At 45.0% G+C, this 18,482-nt stretch overlaps 3 protein-coding genes and 1 long non-coding RNA gene across 4 annotated transcripts in view; 2 read left to right on the forward strand and 2 right to left on the reverse strand.

Annotated features, from left to right (window-relative positions):
• The window catches only part of LOC144697020 (uncharacterized), a 16,251-nt gene extending 14,315 nt beyond the window's left edge, over positions 1-1,936 (reverse strand). The window contains exon 1 of the mRNA XM_078568787.1: positions 1,896-1,936. The gene's annotated coding sequence lies outside the window, so the exon portion shown is untranslated. The remainder of the gene's footprint in view (positions 1-1,895) is intronic.
• LOC144697435 (uncharacterized) overlaps positions 1-16,938 on the reverse strand; it is an 18,743-nt gene extending 1,805 nt beyond the window's left edge. The window contains exons 1-2 of the mRNA XM_078569411.1: positions 16,913-16,938; positions 8,585-9,971 (exon numbers count right to left, since the gene is read on the reverse strand). Of these exons, the coding sequence (XP_078425537.1) occupies positions 8,585-9,862 (1,278 nt within the window). The 5' untranslated portion in view covers positions 9,863-9,971; positions 16,913-16,938. The remainder of the gene's footprint in view (positions 1-8,584; positions 9,972-16,912) is intronic.
• The window catches only part of LOC144697286 (uncharacterized), a 229,749-nt gene that overhangs the window by 171,176 nt on the left and 40,091 nt on the right, over positions 1-18,482 (forward strand). The window lies entirely within an intron of this gene.
• Positions 1-18,482, forward strand: part of LOC144697360 (uncharacterized) — a 309,889-nt gene that overhangs the window by 48,341 nt on the left and 243,066 nt on the right. The window lies entirely within an intron of this gene.

Genomic DNA, 18,482 nt, shown 5'->3' on the forward strand with positions numbered 1-18,482 from the left:
CATATCCACATCATTACCAAGACCGTCCATTTCCACCTCAGTAATATTGCCCCACTGCACCCGAGTCTCAGCTCATCTGCTTCTGAAACTCTTGTCCATTCCTTTCTTACCTCTAGACTTAACTATCCAAACACATTCCTGACCAACCTCCGACATTCAAGCTCTCTGTAATCTTGAGGTCATCCAAAACTCTGCTACCTGTGCGCTTGCCCACACCAAGTCTTGTTCACCCATCGCCCCTGTGCTCGCTGACCTAAGAGGTTCCAATTTAAGAAGCACCAAAATTTAAAAATTCTCCTCCTAGTTTTCAAATCCCTCCATGCCTCTTCCCTTTCCTTCCCTATCCCTGTAATCTCCTCCAGCTACAACCCTCTGAGATCTTTGCACTCATCTAATTCCTGCCTCTTGAACATTCCTGATTTTAACCGCTCTGCCATTGGTGGCCGTTCTTTCAGTTGCCTCAACTCCAGGCTCTGGAATTTCCTCCTTAAACCTCTCCATCTCTCTACCTCACTTTCCTCCTTCATGATGCATCTTAAAACCCAGCTCTTTGGCCAAGCTTTTGGTCACCTGCTCTAATATCGCCTCATGTGGCTCAGTGTCAAATGTTGCTTTGTAACATTTCTGTGAAATGCCTTAGAACATTTTATTGATTTGGACATATATCACTGTTCCTTCATCATCACTGGGTGAATAACCTGTAACTCCTTATCTAACATCATTGTGAGAGCACCTTCACCACACGGACTGCAGCGGTTCAAGAAGGTCAAACATCATATTCTCCACAGATAACTGGGGATGGGTGATATCTGCTGCTGGTCTTGTTAGTGACGCCCAAATCCCAAGGATATTATAAAAATATGTATAAGTAAAATAGATAAAAAACATCTGCAAGAACACCTAATCCTAAAACGATCCCTTTTTACATTGTACAGTGTCCGTTTAACAACCTGATCTCTCCTAGAATCTACCTTCCTTGACATTGGAAATTGCCAAGCCTGACTGGGTTCCACCATCTCGGGGTTAAACCCAGCAGCTTCTCCTCCATTTACCCCTCCAGCTCAAACTGATGTAACAAAGGCCTTCAAAAGAAATTGGACAAGACCCTGGAGAGATAAAAAAAATACTGTTGGGCTATGAGGAAAGGGCAGGGGAGTGGGACTCGCTGATTTTCTCTTGCAGAGAGCCAGCATGGGGAGGAGGGGTTAAGTGGCCTCCGACTGTATTGTAATCATTCTATAACTGCATGGAAACGGTGCTAGACAGGAGGCCAGGGATCAACCTCGGCAACCATCCGACATAAACCGACTCTCAGTTGGTTCATCTCTGTTTCTAGACTCAATTCTGTGAGAAACGCCTGCAATAAAACAAAAGCAAAATACTGTAGCTACTGGAAATCTGAAATAAAAAGAGAAAATGCTGGAAATACTCAGCATGTCAGGCAGTAACTGTGGAGAGAGAAAGAGAGTTGACATTTCAGGATGTGCAGGATGAATTATGGAGAGTAAAAATGGTGCGATAAAAATGGTCGATATAAGCACAGAAGCAGAAGAGAAATGGACTAAAGTGCAGGAAAATCAATTCCTGACTATGGAAGATAAAGCTGGTAAATCAGCAGTGAGTAGGCCACGGCATGGACAGCAGTGGAAACCTCATTTAGACAGTTTGTGGAAATAACAGTAAAATACCAAACATGGTTAAATACACCCATGATTAGAGGCAGAGGAAGTTAAACAATGGCAGAGAGGTGATCAGGGAGGGGAGAGATGAAACAGAACAATGGATGGACATGAATTCAGATCCACAGTAATGGATCCACACCAGCCCCAGAGCCTTGGAACCACAGCACAGCATGAAAAGCTCTAAATTGTAGATGGATGCTCAATAACACTCACCCCTGAAACAATTTCACTGTTTTTAAATTTAAAATCTGCTGGAGTCTGCAACTGTAAAGTTACCAGAAGTGCTGGAGTCAGAGAAAGGTCTCACAGTCTTCATATCTTCTAACTCCCTGTAAAAGGAGATTACAAAAGTCGTAAGTGCCAGTTGAGGTTAGAAATTCAGAAGAGACAAACATTTCTCTTGATTTGAGTTTGCTGTGTGTAAATCCTCCCCTTCTAACTCCCTGTAAAAGGAGTTTTCAAAACCCAGGATAGAATTCACAACATTCTCTCCCCCTGCCTGCTGATCCAAGATAACTTGAGCAGGGACATAGTTGCATTGAAGCAGTTCAGAGAAGGTTCACTGAGCTGATTCTTGGAATGAGGATGTTTGTATCATGAGGAAAGGTTGAGCAGATTGGGCCCATACACATTGGAGTTCAAAAGAATGAGAGGTGATCTTATTGAAACATGTAAGATTCTGAAAATGCAGGAAAAACTCAGCTCTGAAGAAGGGTCAGACTCGAAACGTTAACTCTGTTTCTCTCTCCACAGATGCTGTCAGACCTGCTGAGATTTTCCAGCATTTTCTGTCTTTATTTCAGATTTCCAACATCAGCAGTATTTTGCTTTTAATTATGTAAGGTTCTGAGGTAGCTTAACAGGGTAGATGCTGAGAGGATGGTTCCCCTCATAGAGGAATCTAGAACTAGGAGGCTCAGTTAAAAAATAAAGTGACTCTCATTTGGCACTGAGAGAAAGAGAAATTTCTTCTCTCTGAGGGTCATTAGTCTTTGGAATTCTCTTTTCCAGTGAGCAGTGGAGGCTGAGACATTGAATATATCCAAGGCTGAGTTCAACAGATTTTTGATCCATAGGGGAGTCAAAGGTTTGGGAGGGGTTGGTTGCAGGAAAGTGAAGGCCACAATCAGATCAGGCATGATCTATTAAGTGGGGAACCAAGGTTGATGGGACAAATGGCCTGCTCCTAATTCTGATGTTCTTGTTTTTATGTTCTTCAGAAGGCCACACATGCGCCCTACAGCACATTGTCCATCTGTTAACCTGGACCTGTCACCAGTTCCTGTGTGTGGAGTGAGAGTAAAACCAATGAGTCACCGATTTTCTCTCCCGGTCACTGGAACCCTGAAGTCACGCCCACTCCGTTACATCACCAAGATGGTCACACAAAAGAATTCTGAGGGACAGAATATATTTGCACTTGGAGAGACACGGATTAATCAGGGATGGTCAGCATATATTTGTTAAAAAAAGGTCGTGTTTGACAAATTTGATCGAATTTTTTGAGGTTGTAACCAGGAATGTTGATGAGGGCCACATTTTATGTGGTCTGCAAGGGCTTTAGCAAGGCTATTGATAAGGTCCCTCATGGCAGACTGGTCAAGAAAGTAAGAGCCCATGGTATCCAAGGCAATGTGGCATGTTGGATCCAAAATTGGCTGAGAGGCAGGAAGCAGAGGGTGATAGTAGAGGGATGTTTCTGTGTCGGTTTCCAGTGGGGTTCCACAGGGCTCAGTGCTAGGGCTCTTGCTGTTTGTGGTGAACATAAATGATTTGGACTTAAATGTAAGGAGTATGATCAAGAAATTCGCGGATGACACAAAAATTGGTGGGGTGGAAAATAGTGAGGAGGATAACTGTAAACTGCAGGAGGATATCAATGGACTGGTTAGGTAGGCGGAGCGATGGCAAATGGAATTCAACCCGGAAAAGTGTGAGGTAATGCACTTGGGGAGGGCTAACAAGGTAAGGGATTATACTGTGAATGGTATGACATAAAAAGTACGGAAGATCTTAGGGACCTTGGTGTGCATATCCACAGATCCCTGAAGGTAGCAGGATAAGTAGGTAAGGTGGCTAAGAATGCATATGGGATACTTGCCTTTACTAGACAAGGAATAGAATACAAGAGCAGGGAGGTTATGCTGGAACTGTATAAAACACTGGTTAGGCTACAACTGGAGTACTCTGGACAGTTCTGGTCACCACATTATAGGAAGGATGTGATTGCACTGGAGAGGGTGGAGAGATTTACCAGGATGCTGCCTGGGCTGAAGGGTCTGAGTTATGAGGAAAGATTGGATAGGCTGGGGTTGTTTTCCTTGGAGCAGCAAAAGTTGAGAGGGGACCTGAAAGAGGTGCATAAGATAGAGATAGATAGAGATAAGATAGATAAGATAGGGGCATAGATAGAGGGGATAGGAAGGCACTTTTTTCATTAGTAGAGGAGTCAATAACCAGGGGGGCATAGATTTAAGGTAAGAGGTAGAAGGCTAAGAGGGGAGTTGAGGAGAAATGTTTTTACCCAGAGGATGGTGGGAGTCTTGAACTTAGTGCCTGAAAGGATGATTGAGTTAGAAACTCTCGTAACATTTAAGTATTTAAATATTCACTTGCGTCGCCATAGCCTCCAGGGCTATGGGCCAAGAGCTGGAAAATGGGATGAATGACGTCAGATCCTTGTTGACCATCACAGACGCGATGGGCCGAATGTGTTGTAAACGTCGAAGAGTCTGAGCTCGCGCATGCGCATTGCTGCCTCTGAAACAAGATGGCAGCCGCTAACCTGGGCATGTTGCCCGGAAACAAAGCCTCCGAGCTGCAGACGCGGGACCTACAATGTCTTATTCGGGGCTTGAGGCCTTCACTGGGTTTTTATGAAACTTCCCCTCCCTCCCCACTCTCACCTTTGGGTTCCATTCCTCCCTCCGCCCCGCCCGCTCTCACCTATTTCCAAAAACCCAGCACTCGCACGGCCGCCCCGAACTAGGTGGCACTGCGCATGTTCCTGGTAGTTCAGCACCGCGCCTGCGCACTGAGTTCCTGTAGTGTTAATTGAGCATATTCATAGCCGCAGGGAATGTTGGGTATCAGCAGCGCCATTGAAATATCCAATACTCGAAAATAATTTTGTTACGCAATTAAAATTTCTAAAAGTGATTTAAACTGCTGCTCTCTGGTGGGTGCTTTTAAAACTTTTCCCAACTGGTTTCCCTCCCTCTCCTCCCCTGAAGGTGCTGACTCTAGCTGGGTTCAATGCCACAGTCACTGGTTCCTCGCTCTTCCTCTCTTTATCCTGACACTGAATGTTCACTGTTTTGTAAATAACACAGCACAGATGGCTTTTTGGAATAGCTATCCAATTAATTCCATATCCCTGCTGGCACTGTCAGAACAATGTCTGTCTACTGTAGAAATGGAAGAGGTGAATAGAAAAGGTTTTCCGGCTGGGTACCTCTCAGAACAAAAACAGAATTACCTGGAAAAACTCAGCAGGTCTGGCAGCCTCGGTGGAGAAGAAAAGAGTTGACGTTTTGAGTCCACATGACCCTTCAACAGAACTGAGTGTAGTTAGGAGAGGGGAGAAATATATATTTCTTATATTTCGCCCCTCTCCTAACTACACTCAGTTCTGTTGAAGGGTCATGTGGACTCGAAACGTCAACTCTTTTCTTCTCCACCGATGCTGCCAGACCTGCTGAGTTTTTCCAGGTAATTCTGTTTTTGTTTTGGATTTCCAGCATCCGCAGTAGTTTTTTGTTTTTATCTCTGGATACCTCTCCGACTCACTGACCCCTGTGGAAAGATCAATTGACCAGTGTACTGAGCAGATATTAAGGGTTCACTGAAATAAAAACGAAAGCGTGGAAAAACTCAGCAGGTCTGGCAACACCATTGGAGGGAGTAACAGAGTTAATGTTTCAAGTCCAATACGACTTCTTCAGAACAGAACTGGACAATCTTTTGTTCTTTATTCTGATTTTAAAACTGACTGTGCTTTGTTTATTACAACCATTACCATTCTCTTTGCCTTTCGTTCAATCACACCATTATTTAATTTCTCCTGACTTCGTCTTCTCTTTTGTTCTACCTGACACGCCCCACACACTTTCAATGCCTATTTCTCCCTCTCTTCAGTTCTGAAGAAAATAATTTTGCACTCGAAACATTATCTCCGTTTCTTTTTCCACATCAATACCTTTATTTCAGATCTCCAGCATCTGCAGCATATTGCTTTTAATTAAGGGTTCAGTGGTTAGTTAAGTATAGAGTACCTGGTAGAGTTTAATTCAATAATTCTACGTGCCCCCAGATACCACAGTGACATTATTAATAAAGGGTCAAGTGAAGGGAGTATCCCCAGTGTGATAGAGTAGATGAATTATGGAGTTACAAATCAAGGGTATTAAAATGCTGTAATCTCACAAATACCAATTGTCTGGGATGTTACAGTATGAAAGAAACCCACATACTTGTCAGGTGAAAGAGGCCGTGTTCAATTAATGTATTAAATCCACACCACTATCCAATTCCACTGGTGTTTATGTGGATGGGTCTTGGTTTTATGAACAAGGGCTGTATCAGACTGGTGCTGCATCCTTGCTTCCCCTTGACAATGAGGACAATAGTTTTACCTCATTCTGGGATGTGGTGCACCTGGCAAGCATCTCCTGCCACGTCATGACACTCCCCAAAGCCTCCCCATCATTTACAAGGCACAAGTGAGGAGTGTGATGGAATACTCTCCAATTGTCTGGATGAGTGCAGTTTCATAACACGCAATAAACCAGCATTTATTTCCCATCCCTGATTGCCCTTGAGAAGGCTGTGATGAGTTGCCTTCTTGAACAACAGCAGCCTATGTAGTGTGGGTACACCCACAGTGCTGTTAGGTGGGGGGGGGGGGGGGGGGGGGTGGAGTTCAGCATTTTGACCCAGCGACAGTGAAGGAACGGCGATATATTTCCAAGTCAGGTTGGTGAGTAGCTTGGAGGGGAACTTCCAGGTGGTGGTGTTCCCATGTGTCTGCTCTCCTTGTCCTTCCAGATGGTAGATGTTGCAGGTTTGGAAGGAGCTGTCAAAGGAGCCTTGGTGAGTTACTGCAGTGCATCTTATAAGATGATGTCACTGTGGGTCGTTTGAGGAGGGTATGAATGTTTAAGGTAGTGGACGGGGCACCAGTCAAGCTCGCTGCTCTGTGATGGATGTTGTTGAGCTTCTTGCGTGTTATGAAACTGCACTCATCCAGACAATTGGAGAGTATTCCATCACCCTCCTCACTTGTGCCTTGTAAATGATGGGGAGGCTTTGGGGAGTGTCATGACGTGGCAGGAGATACTTGCCAGGTGCACCAAATCCACAAGGGAAACTTGGCGATGCTATCACAATGGTTTTGCAATTTGTATTTATTTCAAAGAGCTTCATGCACTGTTCAGAAGTAATGAGTCGACTAACACCTTTAGAGACTTAAACTAAATTGAAACATTTATTAACAAAAGAAAAGATTTCAAGCACATACATAAGATTACAGTTACTTAATACTATAACAAATCTCAAAATTCCTAATTAACCTGACTCCCAACTACACACCCACTTTAAGGCAACAGTCCAAATAGATTTTAAATTTAAATAGCAAACCAGCAAGTCTACCACAGCACATACTCAACTGAATTCAACTGAATTCCAAAGGCTTTTCTCCAAATTTAGTTACTGGACACAGTAGAGTTCTGCAAAAATGGCCGGAGATTTCTCTAAGGCTGTTTTACATACTCCTCTTAGATCTTACATGGCCCCACAACAACGCTTTTCATTCCTCTTTACATATATTTCTCGCTCTTTAATCTGTAAATTCCACTGTTCTATATGTCTTTGGAAATTTAGCTTTCCCATAATATAAAAATCTTTCATGTTGCCAATATGGTCAGTACCTTTGGAAAAATAAACACACTGCTTGGCCTTGCTTATCTTGCTAGTTGTAAACATCCTATCATCCCTTTGAAACCCAACAACTCATTCATTTATCTAAAAATTCAAATTTCCTTCACATCTTATATGCTAAGCCCTCGTCCAGATTTACTCATTAGTATTTATAATACCATTTGTACACCTAACTTCTTTTGATAACTTCAACCTAACAGTCTACATGACTAATTAAATCTCACAGACAGAACCATGTACATTCACATCCATAAACCTACTTTACAATAAACCACAATAATATTATGAAAATTATTATAGTTTTGTGACAGGAGACAGGAGGTGCGAAACACACCACAGAATTCCCAGTGTCAACCTGTTCTTGTTGCCACACTATATATAAATATATATGGCCAGTCCAGCTCGGTTTCTGGTCAATGGTGACCCCCATGATGTTGATGTTGATCGTGGGGGTTTCAGTGATGGTAATGCCATTGAATGCCATGGGGAGATGATCATTGCCTGGCACTAGTGTGAAGCAAAAGTAACTTGCCACCTGTCAGCCCAAGCCTGAAAATTGTCTGGGTCTTGCTGCATATGGACACGGACTGCTTCAGTATCCAAGGAGCCATGAGTGGTGCTGAACATTGTACAATCATCAGTGAACATCCTCACTTCTGACCTTATGATGAAGGGAAGGTCATTGATGAAGCAGCTGAAGATGGTTGGGCTGAGGACACTTCCCTGAGAAACTCCTGCAGCGATGACCTGGGGCTGAGATGATTGACCTCCAAAACCACAACCATCTTCCTTTGTAGAAGGGGAAAAACAGATCCCAATGAACATGATTCAGTCCTGGATGTGATTAAAAGCAAAATGAAATCACAGTAGTTACTCTTGAACTTACTGGTGTGTCAGAAGGTGGGATGATTGAGTGAATCCTTCCCAATCTTGGATCAGGTGAAAGGCCTCGCCCCAGTGTGAACTCTCTGGTGTCTCAGGAGGCTGGATGACAGCGTGAATCCCCTCCCACACTCAGAGCAGGTGAATGGTCTCTCCCCAGTGTGAACTCGCTGGTGTATAAGCAAGGTGGATGACAGAGTGAATCTCCTCCCACAGTCAGAGCAGGTAAATGGTCTCTCCCCACTGTGGACTTGCTGGTGTTTCAGCAGGTCGGATGACAGGGTGAATCCCCTCCCACACTCGGAGCATGTGAATGGTCTCTCCCCAGTGTGAACTCGCTGGTGTGTCAGTAGGTGCGATGATTGAGTGAATCCCTTCCCACACTTGGAGCAGTGGAATGGTCTCTCCCCAGTGTGAATTCTCTGGTGTGTCACTAGGTGGCATGAGTGAGCGAATCTCCTCCCACACTCTGAGCAGGTGAATGGTCTCTCCCCAGTGTGAATTCGCTGGTGTGTCAGTAACTGGGATGATGAAGTGAATCCCTTCCCACACTTGGAGCAGTGGAATGGTCTCTCCCCGGTGTGAATTCTCTGGTGTGTCACTAGGTGGCATGAGTGAGCGAATCTCCTCCCACATTCAGAGCAGGTGAATGGTCTCTCCCCAGTGTGAACTCGCTGGTGTGCCAGTAGGTGAGATGACTGAGTGAATCCCTTCCCACACTCGGAGCAGGTGAATGGCCTCTCCCCAGTGTGAGTGCGCTGATGTGCCAGTAGGTGGGATGACGAAGTGAATCCCTTCCCACACTCGGAGCAGGTGAATGGTTTCTCCCCAGTGTGAACTCGCTGATGTGTCAGCAAGAGAGATAATGCAGTGAATCCCTTCCCACAGTCAGAGCAGGTGAACGGCCTCTCCCCTGTATGAAGTTTCTGGTGTGTCAGCAGGCTGGATGACCAAGCGAATCCCTTACCACACTCAGGGCAGGTGAATGGTTTCTCCCCAGTGTGAACTCGCTGGTGTGTCCGCAGGTGGGATGACGCAGTGAATCCCTTCCCACAGTCAGAGCAGGTGAACGGCCTCTCCCCTGTATGAACTTTCTGGTGTGTCAGCAGGTTGGATGCCTGAGTGAATCCCTTACCGCACTCAGGGCAGGTGAATGGTCTCTCCCCAGTGTGTACTCGCTGGTGTATCAGCAGGTAGGATGACTGAGTGAATCCCTTTCCACAGTCTCCACATTTCCATGGCTTCTCCCTGTTGTGGCTGTGCTTGTGTCTCGACAGGCCAGATGATCGGCTGAAACCTCGTCCACACACAGAACACGTGTACGGTTTCTCCCCACCGTGAACGGTGCTTTTTCCTGCCATGTTCAAATTCCGATGATATTCAGGTGACAATAAATTGAGCAACTCTGTCAGATTCTCATGTGAGATTTGGTTTTAGTTTTCTGACTGCAAATCTTCCATTTCTAATATCCTGTGAAATTGATTTAAAACAGATAAAAAGGGAATGAGACAGACCCCACAAAAACACAAAGACAGGTTGTATAATTGAGCTGAATGAATCTGGTAATTTGTGGGGCTGTCACGAGGAAAAAGTAACCACAAAAGCTGCTGGATTGTCATCAAAACCCAACTGATTCACTAACGTCCTTCAGGGAAGGGAACCTGCCACCCAGTCTGGGTCTGGCTGTACACAACAGTCTGGAAACTAGGTGAGGAGAGAGGGAGACGTAGGAGAGGGGGTAAAGGAGAGGGATTTTATATGTTTACGGCTTGACCAGAACTTTGACAGAATGTACCAACCCCTCAAACTCAACCATCTCGAAGGACCAAGGTGGTAGGTGCACGTGAATATCATCACCTCTAAGTTCCCTTCCAAGTCACACACCATCCTGATTTGTCTGACATCCAGTACTGGATGAGCAGCAATGTCTTTCATATAAATACTGCAAAAACTTTCCTTTCTTTCTTTCATTCATTCATGTGATGTAGCCATCTCTGGCTCGGCCAACATTTATTGCCCATTCCTAATTGCCCTTGAGAAGGTGGTGGTGAGCTACCTTCTTGAACCGCTGCAGTCCCTGTGGTGTAGGTACACCCACGGTGCTGTTCGGGAGGGAGTTCCAGGATTTTGACCCAGCGACAGTGAAGGAACAGCGATATATTTTCAAGTCCGGATGTTGAGTGGTGTGGAGATGAACTTCCAGGTGGTGGTGTTCCCATATATCTGCTGCCCTTGTCCTTCTAGATTTGAAACATGCTGTCTTAAGAGCCTTAGTGAGTTCCAGCAGTGCATTTTGTAGATGGTACACACTGCTGCTACTCTGTGTCAGTGGTGGAGGGAGTGAATGTTTGTGGATGTGGTGCCAATCAAGTGGCTGCTTTGTCCTGGATGGCGTCAAACCTCTTGAGTTCTTGAGTGTTGTTGGAGCTGCACTCATCCAGGCAAAGAGGGAGTATTCCATCACACTCCTGACTTGTGCCTTGTAGATGTTGGACCGGCTTTGGGGAGTCAGAAGGTGAGTTACTCGCTGGAGCATTCCTAGCCTCTGATCTGCTCTTGTAGCCACAGTATTTATATGACTGGTCCAGTTCAGTTTCTGGTCACTGGTGACTCCCAGGATGTTGATAGAGGGGGATTCAGCAATGATAATGCTATTGAATGTCAAGGGGAGATGGTTAGATTCTCTCTCGTGGAGATGGTCATTGCCTGGCACTTGTGCGGCATGAATGTTATTTGCTACTTGTCAGCCCAAGCCTGGATATCGTCCAGGTCTTAGAACCATAGAAAAGTTACAGCACAGAAGGAGGCCATTTGGCCCATCTTGTCCATGCCAGCCCAAGGACACCCAGGTGTCCTTTCTAATCCCACCTTCCTGCACCCGACCCGTAGCCCTGCAGCTCACAGCACTGAAGGTGCAGATCCAGGTACTTTTTGAAAGAGTTTAGAGTTTCTGGCTCTACCAGCAACTTGGGCAGCGAATTCCAGACACCCACTACCCTCTGCGTAAAAAAGTTCTTCCTCATGTCCCCCCTACACCTTCTGCCACTTATCTTGAATCTATGTCCCCTGGTTCTAGAATTCTCCACCAAGGGAAACAATTTTATCCTGTCCACTCTATCTATTCCCCTCATAATTTTGTACACCTCAATCAAGTCACCTCTCAGCCTTCTTTGTTCTGAGGAAAATAACCCCAACCTATCCAATCTCTCCTCGTAGCTACACTTATCTAACCCTGGCAACATTCTTGTAAACCTCCTCTGCACTCTCTCCAAAGCTATTACATCCTTCCTGTAATGTGGTGACCAGAACTGCACACAATACTCCAGTTGTGGCCTCACCAGTGTTTTATACAATTCCAACATTATATCCTTACTTTTATATTCTATAGCTCTGCCAATGAAGGAGAGCATTCCATATGCTTTCTTTACAACCTTGTCCACTTGAACTGCTGCCTTCAGGTACCTGTGTCCTTGTATGCCAAGATCTCTCACTTCATCTACCCCTCTTAGTGTATTCCCATTTACTGTGTAATCCCTGTAACTGTTTGACCTCTCTAAATGTATGACCTCACATTTTTCTATGTTAAAATCCATCTGCCACTTTACCGCCCACTCCACCAATCCATCTATATCGTTTTGGAGATTTTGGCTACCCAACACTATCCACTACTCGACCGGTCTTTGTGTCATCTGCAAATTTCCCAATCGTGCCCCCCACGTTCACGTCCAAATCGTTAATATATAACACAAACAGCAAGGGTCCCAACACCGAACCCTGTGGAACACTACTTGAGACAACTTTCCATTCGCAAGGGCATCCATCGACCATTACACTTTGTTTCCTGTTATAAAGCCAACCTTTTATCCAGTTTGCCACATTACCCTGAATCCCATGGGCTTTTACTTTCCTGGCCAATCTGCCATGTGGGACCTTGTCAAATGCTTTGCTAAAATCCATGTACACAACATCGACTGCACTACCTTCATCAACCCTTCTTGTCACTTCCTCAAAGAATTCAATCAAACTTGAGAAACAAGACCTTCCTTTAACAAATCCATGCTGACCATCCCTGATTAGTCTTGCTGCATTTGGACATGGACTGCTTCAGTAACTGAGGAATCGCACATGATGCTGAACATTGTGCAATCATCAGCGAAAACCCCCACTTCTGACTTTATGATGGAAGGAAGGTCAATGATGAAGCAGCTGAAGATGGTTGGGCCTTGGACACTACCCTGAGGAACTCCTGCAGTGATGTCCTGGAACTCAGATGATTGACCTCCAACAACCATAATCTTCTTTTGTGCTAGCTATGACTCCAACCAGGGGAGAGTTTCTCCCCTCATTCCCATTGACTCCAGTTTTGCTAGGGCTCCTTGATGGCACACTCAGTCAAATGCTGCCTTGATGTCAAGGGCAGTCACTCTCACCTCACCTCTGGAGTTCAGTTCTTTTGTTCATGTTTGAACCAAAGCTTTAATGAGGTCAGGAGCTGAGTGTCCTTGGCGAAACACAGACTGAGTGTCATTGAGCAGGTTATTGCTCTGCAAGTGCTGCTAGATAGCATTGTTGATGAACCCTTCCCTCACTTTACTGATTATCAAGATTAGACTGATGGGTCTGCAATTGGCCAGGTTGGACTTGTCCTTTTTGTGTACAGGACAAATCTAAGCAATTTTTCATGTTGCCAGGTACATGCCAGTGTTGCAGCTGTACTGGAACAGCTTGGCCAGGGGCGTGGCAAGTTCTGGAGCACAAGTATTCACTACGATTGCCAGAATATTGTCAGGGCCCATAGTATTTACATTATCCACTGCCTTCAGCCATTTCTTGATATCACATGGAGTGAATTGAATTGGCTGAAGACTGGCATCTGTGAGGACGGGGACCTCTGGAGGAGGCAGAGCTGGATCACCCACTCAGCACTTCTGGCTAAAGATTGTTGCTCATCATTGAGGGTGGGGATGTTTGTGGAGCATCCTCCTCCAGTGATGTTTAATTGTCTACCACCATTCACGACTGGATGTGGTAGGACTGAGAGCTTAGATATGATCCGTTGGTTGTGGAATGACTTAGCTCTGTCTATCGTTTGCTGCTTATGCTGTTTGGCACTCAAGTAGTCCTGTGTCGTAGCTTCATTTTTACATTTGCCTCGTGTTGCTCCTGGTATGCTACCCGCACTCTTGATTGAACCAGGCTTGGTGGTAATGGTAGGGTAGGTGATATGCTGGGCCATGAGGTTACAGACTGTGGTTGAGTACAATTCTGGTTGTCCTGTCTTGAGTTGCTAGTGTTGTGCCACACAACACGATGGAGGGTATCCTCAATGTGAAGGTGGCTATGATTCCTTGAGTATGAGCATGTCAGGCTGTTGCTTAACTCATCTGTGAGACAGCTCTCCCAATTTTGGCAGCAGATAAGGAGGACTTTGCAAGGTCGACAGAGCTGAGTTTGCTGTTGCTGCTTCTGGCCTAGGTCAATGCCAGGTGGTCCGTCTGTTTTCATTCCTCATCCAATTTCTGGCAGTTGTTTGATAGAGTCAACCACATTGCTGTGGGTCTGGAGTCACATGTAGGCCAGTCCAGGTAAGGACAGCAGATTTTCATCCCGAAAGGGCATTAGTGAGCCAGATGGATTTTTACAACAATCAACAATGGTTTCATGGTTATCATTAGACTTTTAATTCCACCCATCTGCCATGGTGGGATTCAAACCTGGGTCCCTAGGGCATTACCCTGATCTCTGGATTACTTGTCCAGTGACAATACCACTATGCCACCGCCTCCCCTATCACTGAAACCATTGTCTTCAGTCCCTTCTCCACTCAATAGCCACTGACTCCATCCCTCTCCCTAGAAACTGTCTGAGGCTGAACCTGACTGTTCACAACATCGGTGTCATGTTTCACCCCAAACTGACCTTCCAAACACATATCCACGTCATGCGAACATGCAAAGTAGGAGCATAAATAGGCCATTCGGCTCCTCGAGCCTACTTCGCCATTCAATATAATCATGACTGATCTACTTGTATTTCAAATTCCACAGTCCTATCTATCCCCAATAATCCTTGATTCCCTTGCCTAACAAAAATCTATCTACGATAAAAGCAAAATGCTGCGGATGCTGGAAATCTAGAACAAAAACAAAAATACCTGGAAAAACTCAGCAGGTCTGACAGCATCTGTGGAGAGGGATACAGTTGACGTTTCGAGTCCATATGACCCTTCATCAGAACTAAGACATATAGAAATGAGATGAAATATAAGCTGGTAGAAGGGGGTGGGACAGGATAGCTTGATAGGGGGCCAGTGATAGGTGGAGGCTAAGGAGAGACTGCCAAAGGTGTCATAGACAAAAGGACAAAGGGATGTTGACAGTGGTGATATTATCTAAAGAATGTGCTAATGGGGACATTAAGAGAAGCAAGCAGGACAAGCTAGTGGCAGATGGGCCTAGTGCGGGTGGGGTGGGGGAAGGAATCGAAATGGGCTAAAAGGTGGAGATGAAACAATAGATTGAAATAAATCTAAAAATAGGAGGGAAAAGAAAAAAATATAGTTGTAAAAAAATTATAAATTAGGGGGATCGGAAAGGGGGTGGGGATGGAGGAGAGAGTTCATGATCTGAAATTGTTGAACTCAATATTAAGTCTGGAAGACTGTGAAGTACCTAGTCGGAAGATGAGGTGCTGTTCCTCCAGTTTGCGTTGAGCTTCACTGGAACATTACAGCAGGCCAAGGACGGACATGTGGGCATGACAGCAGGGTGGTGTGTTGAAATGGCAAGCGACAGGGAGGTCTGGGTCACGCTTGCGGACAGGCCGAAGGTCTATCTACCTCTGCCTTAGAAGTATTTAATGAACCAGCTACCACCGACTTCTGAGGCAGAGAGTTCCAGAGTCGCACAACCCTCAGAGAAAAAAATTCTCATTTTTGTTCGAAAAGGTCGACCCCTAATTTTCAAACAATGTCCCGAGTTCTGGATTCACCAACAAGAGGAAATATCCTTTGCACGTCCACCTTGTCAAGACCATTCAGGATCATATATACTTCAATCAAGTCACCCCTCACTCTTCGAAACTCCAGTGGAATCAAGCCCAGCCTGACCAACCTTTCCTCATTAGACAACCCACTCATTCCAGGTATCAATTGAGTAAACCTCCTCTGAACCACCTCAAACACATTTATATCCTTCCTTAAATAAGGAGACCAAAAACTGCGCACAGTATTTGAGATGTGGTCGCACCAATGCCTTGTATAACTGAAGCATAACATCCTTACTCTTATGTTCAATTCCTCTCGTAATAAAGAAAAACATTCCATTCGCCTTCTAAATTACTTGCTGTACTTGCATAATAACTTTTTGTGACTTATGCATTAGAACACCTAGATCCCTCAGCACCTCAGAATTCTGCAGTCATTCTCCATCTAAGTAATACTCTGCTTTTTTATTCTTCCTTCCAAAGTGAACTTCACATTTTCCCACATTATACTCAATTTGCCAGATCTTTGCCCGCCCACTCAACCTATCTATATGCGTCTGCAATCTTCTCATGTCATCTTCACAACATACTTTCCTACCTATCTTTGTTTTATCAGCAAATTTAGCTCCCATGACTTCGCTGCCCTCATTTAAGTTATTGATGTAAATTGTAAAACGTTCAGCACAGACCCCTGCAGGACTCCAGTCATCACATCCTGACAATCAGAAAAACACCCATTTCTGCACACTCTCTGTTTTCTGTCATCCAGCCAATCTTCTATCCATGCTAATATGTTACCCACTACACCAGCTGCTTTTATTTTCCGCAATAACCTTTGATGTGGCACCTTATCAAATGCCTTCTGGAAATCCAAGTACAGTATTGCTGCAGGCTCCCCTTTATCATCACCATGACCACCCATTTCCACCTCAGTGACATCGTCCAACTCCATCCTTATCTCAGTTCATCTGCTGTTGAAACCCTCATCTATTCCTTTGTTACCTCTAGACTTAACTATCCTAACAAAATCCTGGCTGGCACGATATAAATACACATTGTTGTTGTTGACTTAGACACATGTCACTGTTCCTTCATCATCACTGAGTGAAAATCCTGTAACTCCTTATCGCACAGCATTATGGGAGCACCTTCACCACACGGACTGCAAAAATTCAAGATCAAACATCATCATCTCCACAGGTAACTGTGTTGTACAATTCTAGGACTCAACGATTCTTTACAGGCATCAGCATGTTCCCTTCCTTTTTAAGCACTCCATGCTCAGTCATCATTTCCTTCATTTGCAGACATTTCCTGACAATCACCATTTTTACAGACGCTCCCTAACCTTTATCACTTTCCATCCATTTACAGACGCTTCCTGAACGAGCTGACACTGCGCATGCGCTGGGCCTCGCCGGCCTCACCCCAGAGTCAGACCCGAGTGGGAGAAACCGAAAACCGGGGAGTCGGGATAATTTTCACGCTTTCTATTCGGGTCTTAGGTAGAAAATGTAGCCGGTTTTATTTTGGGCTCCGGATCCGCACTCAGTGTTTGTAAAAACCTCCATTTTAAACCCGCTCGCTCGAGCTCTCTTACCGTCTGACGCCATTGTCTGCGCATGCTCAGATTACAATGCCTGGGGTGTGATTGACGGCAACTCGGGAGCAATAGGAAGACAGGACGGTGCTGGAGGACCCAGCGGAAATGGCTGATCCTCCAACCAATCAGAGTGAATGAAGGGCGGGGCTGAGCCCGGATCTCCCTCATTGGCTGAAACTCGGCATCATTTTGGAAGCTGATTTGTCTCAAACTCCAGGAGAAAACTGGACCTTTCTGTTTGTGGCTTTAAACTGATGAAACCCTGTGGGTGTGGAGCAAACATTTCAACATTTGTTAGTGAAATGGATTCATTCAGGACAGACAGCAGGGATTATTTCAGGAAATTACACAGTGTAGTGATTGATTCTCTTTGAACTCATCCCTTGGAGAACAGTGTGAATTAGTGGAAGAATTCACAGGCTGCTTAACCCCCCTTCCGTTTCTGGAACCATTTAATTCCAGCCGATTTTTTGTTCCGGCTTCAGCGGGAAAGTTTGATGAGCTCCCACAACTCATAATGGGAGAGAACAGCCAGACCCTCCGGACACACCTATCCTGCCTGATGTCAACCCAGAATGAGCTGGAAAGCCGCCTCCACTCGCGAGGACTGTCTGCAGAGAGGTTTCTGGCTCAGAGGCGGGAATGTTTCATTTTTATCAACAACCGTAAATCCCTCAAGTTCCATTTAATTGACAGGGCCTCTTCATTTCTAAATCCAGCACATTTTTTAAATAAAGTCTTGATTTTATGTTTGCAGCTTAATGGTGACACTTACATCATCCAACCACCTACTTCCTTGTGAGAGTGCAGAACTACAGTAGTTGCAGAAGACACACCCTTGTGTATCCTCTAGCAAGCCTCTCCTCATCCCCTCAGAATCAAATTATTCCTATCTTTGTCCAGTATTTTCATTATCCTACAATGAAAGGTCTCTGTTTATTATGCTTAGTTATTGTGAATCTAATAAAGCTGCTCCAATGGTCATTCTAATTCAGTTTGCATTATGTTTAATCTTGGGCTATCATGTCTGCTTCTGTTTCTGCCTCATCTTCACATTCAGTCTGGTTTCACTGGAATGAGCTTTCTATGGTCAGAATTCAGTTAAACAACCTGTTCTCTCGTGCATGTATTCTCTCAGTGCCCTGGTGCCTGTGTTAGTTATTCAGTCATTGTTTAATACTTCGTCAGCAGCCTCACGATTCAAGGATGACATCTATTCAGCGTGGTGGGTTTCTGCCATTGGTCTTCTTGTGACTGAACAGACTGATTGCTGACCTGCAGATCTTTGGACTCATGGGGCAGGACATCCATGAAGTATTGGGATCTGGAGCACAGCATTTGCTTCCATTTCTTTCCTTCTCTGCTGCTGCTCTGCCTCATCATGAAGACGTTGT

This window comes from Cetorhinus maximus, chromosome 23, assembly GCF_964194155.1.
Source record: "Cetorhinus maximus chromosome 23, sCetMax3.hap1.1, whole genome shotgun sequence".
NCBI classification, from domain to species: Eukaryota; Metazoa; Chordata; class Chondrichthyes; order Lamniformes; family Cetorhinidae; genus Cetorhinus; species Cetorhinus maximus.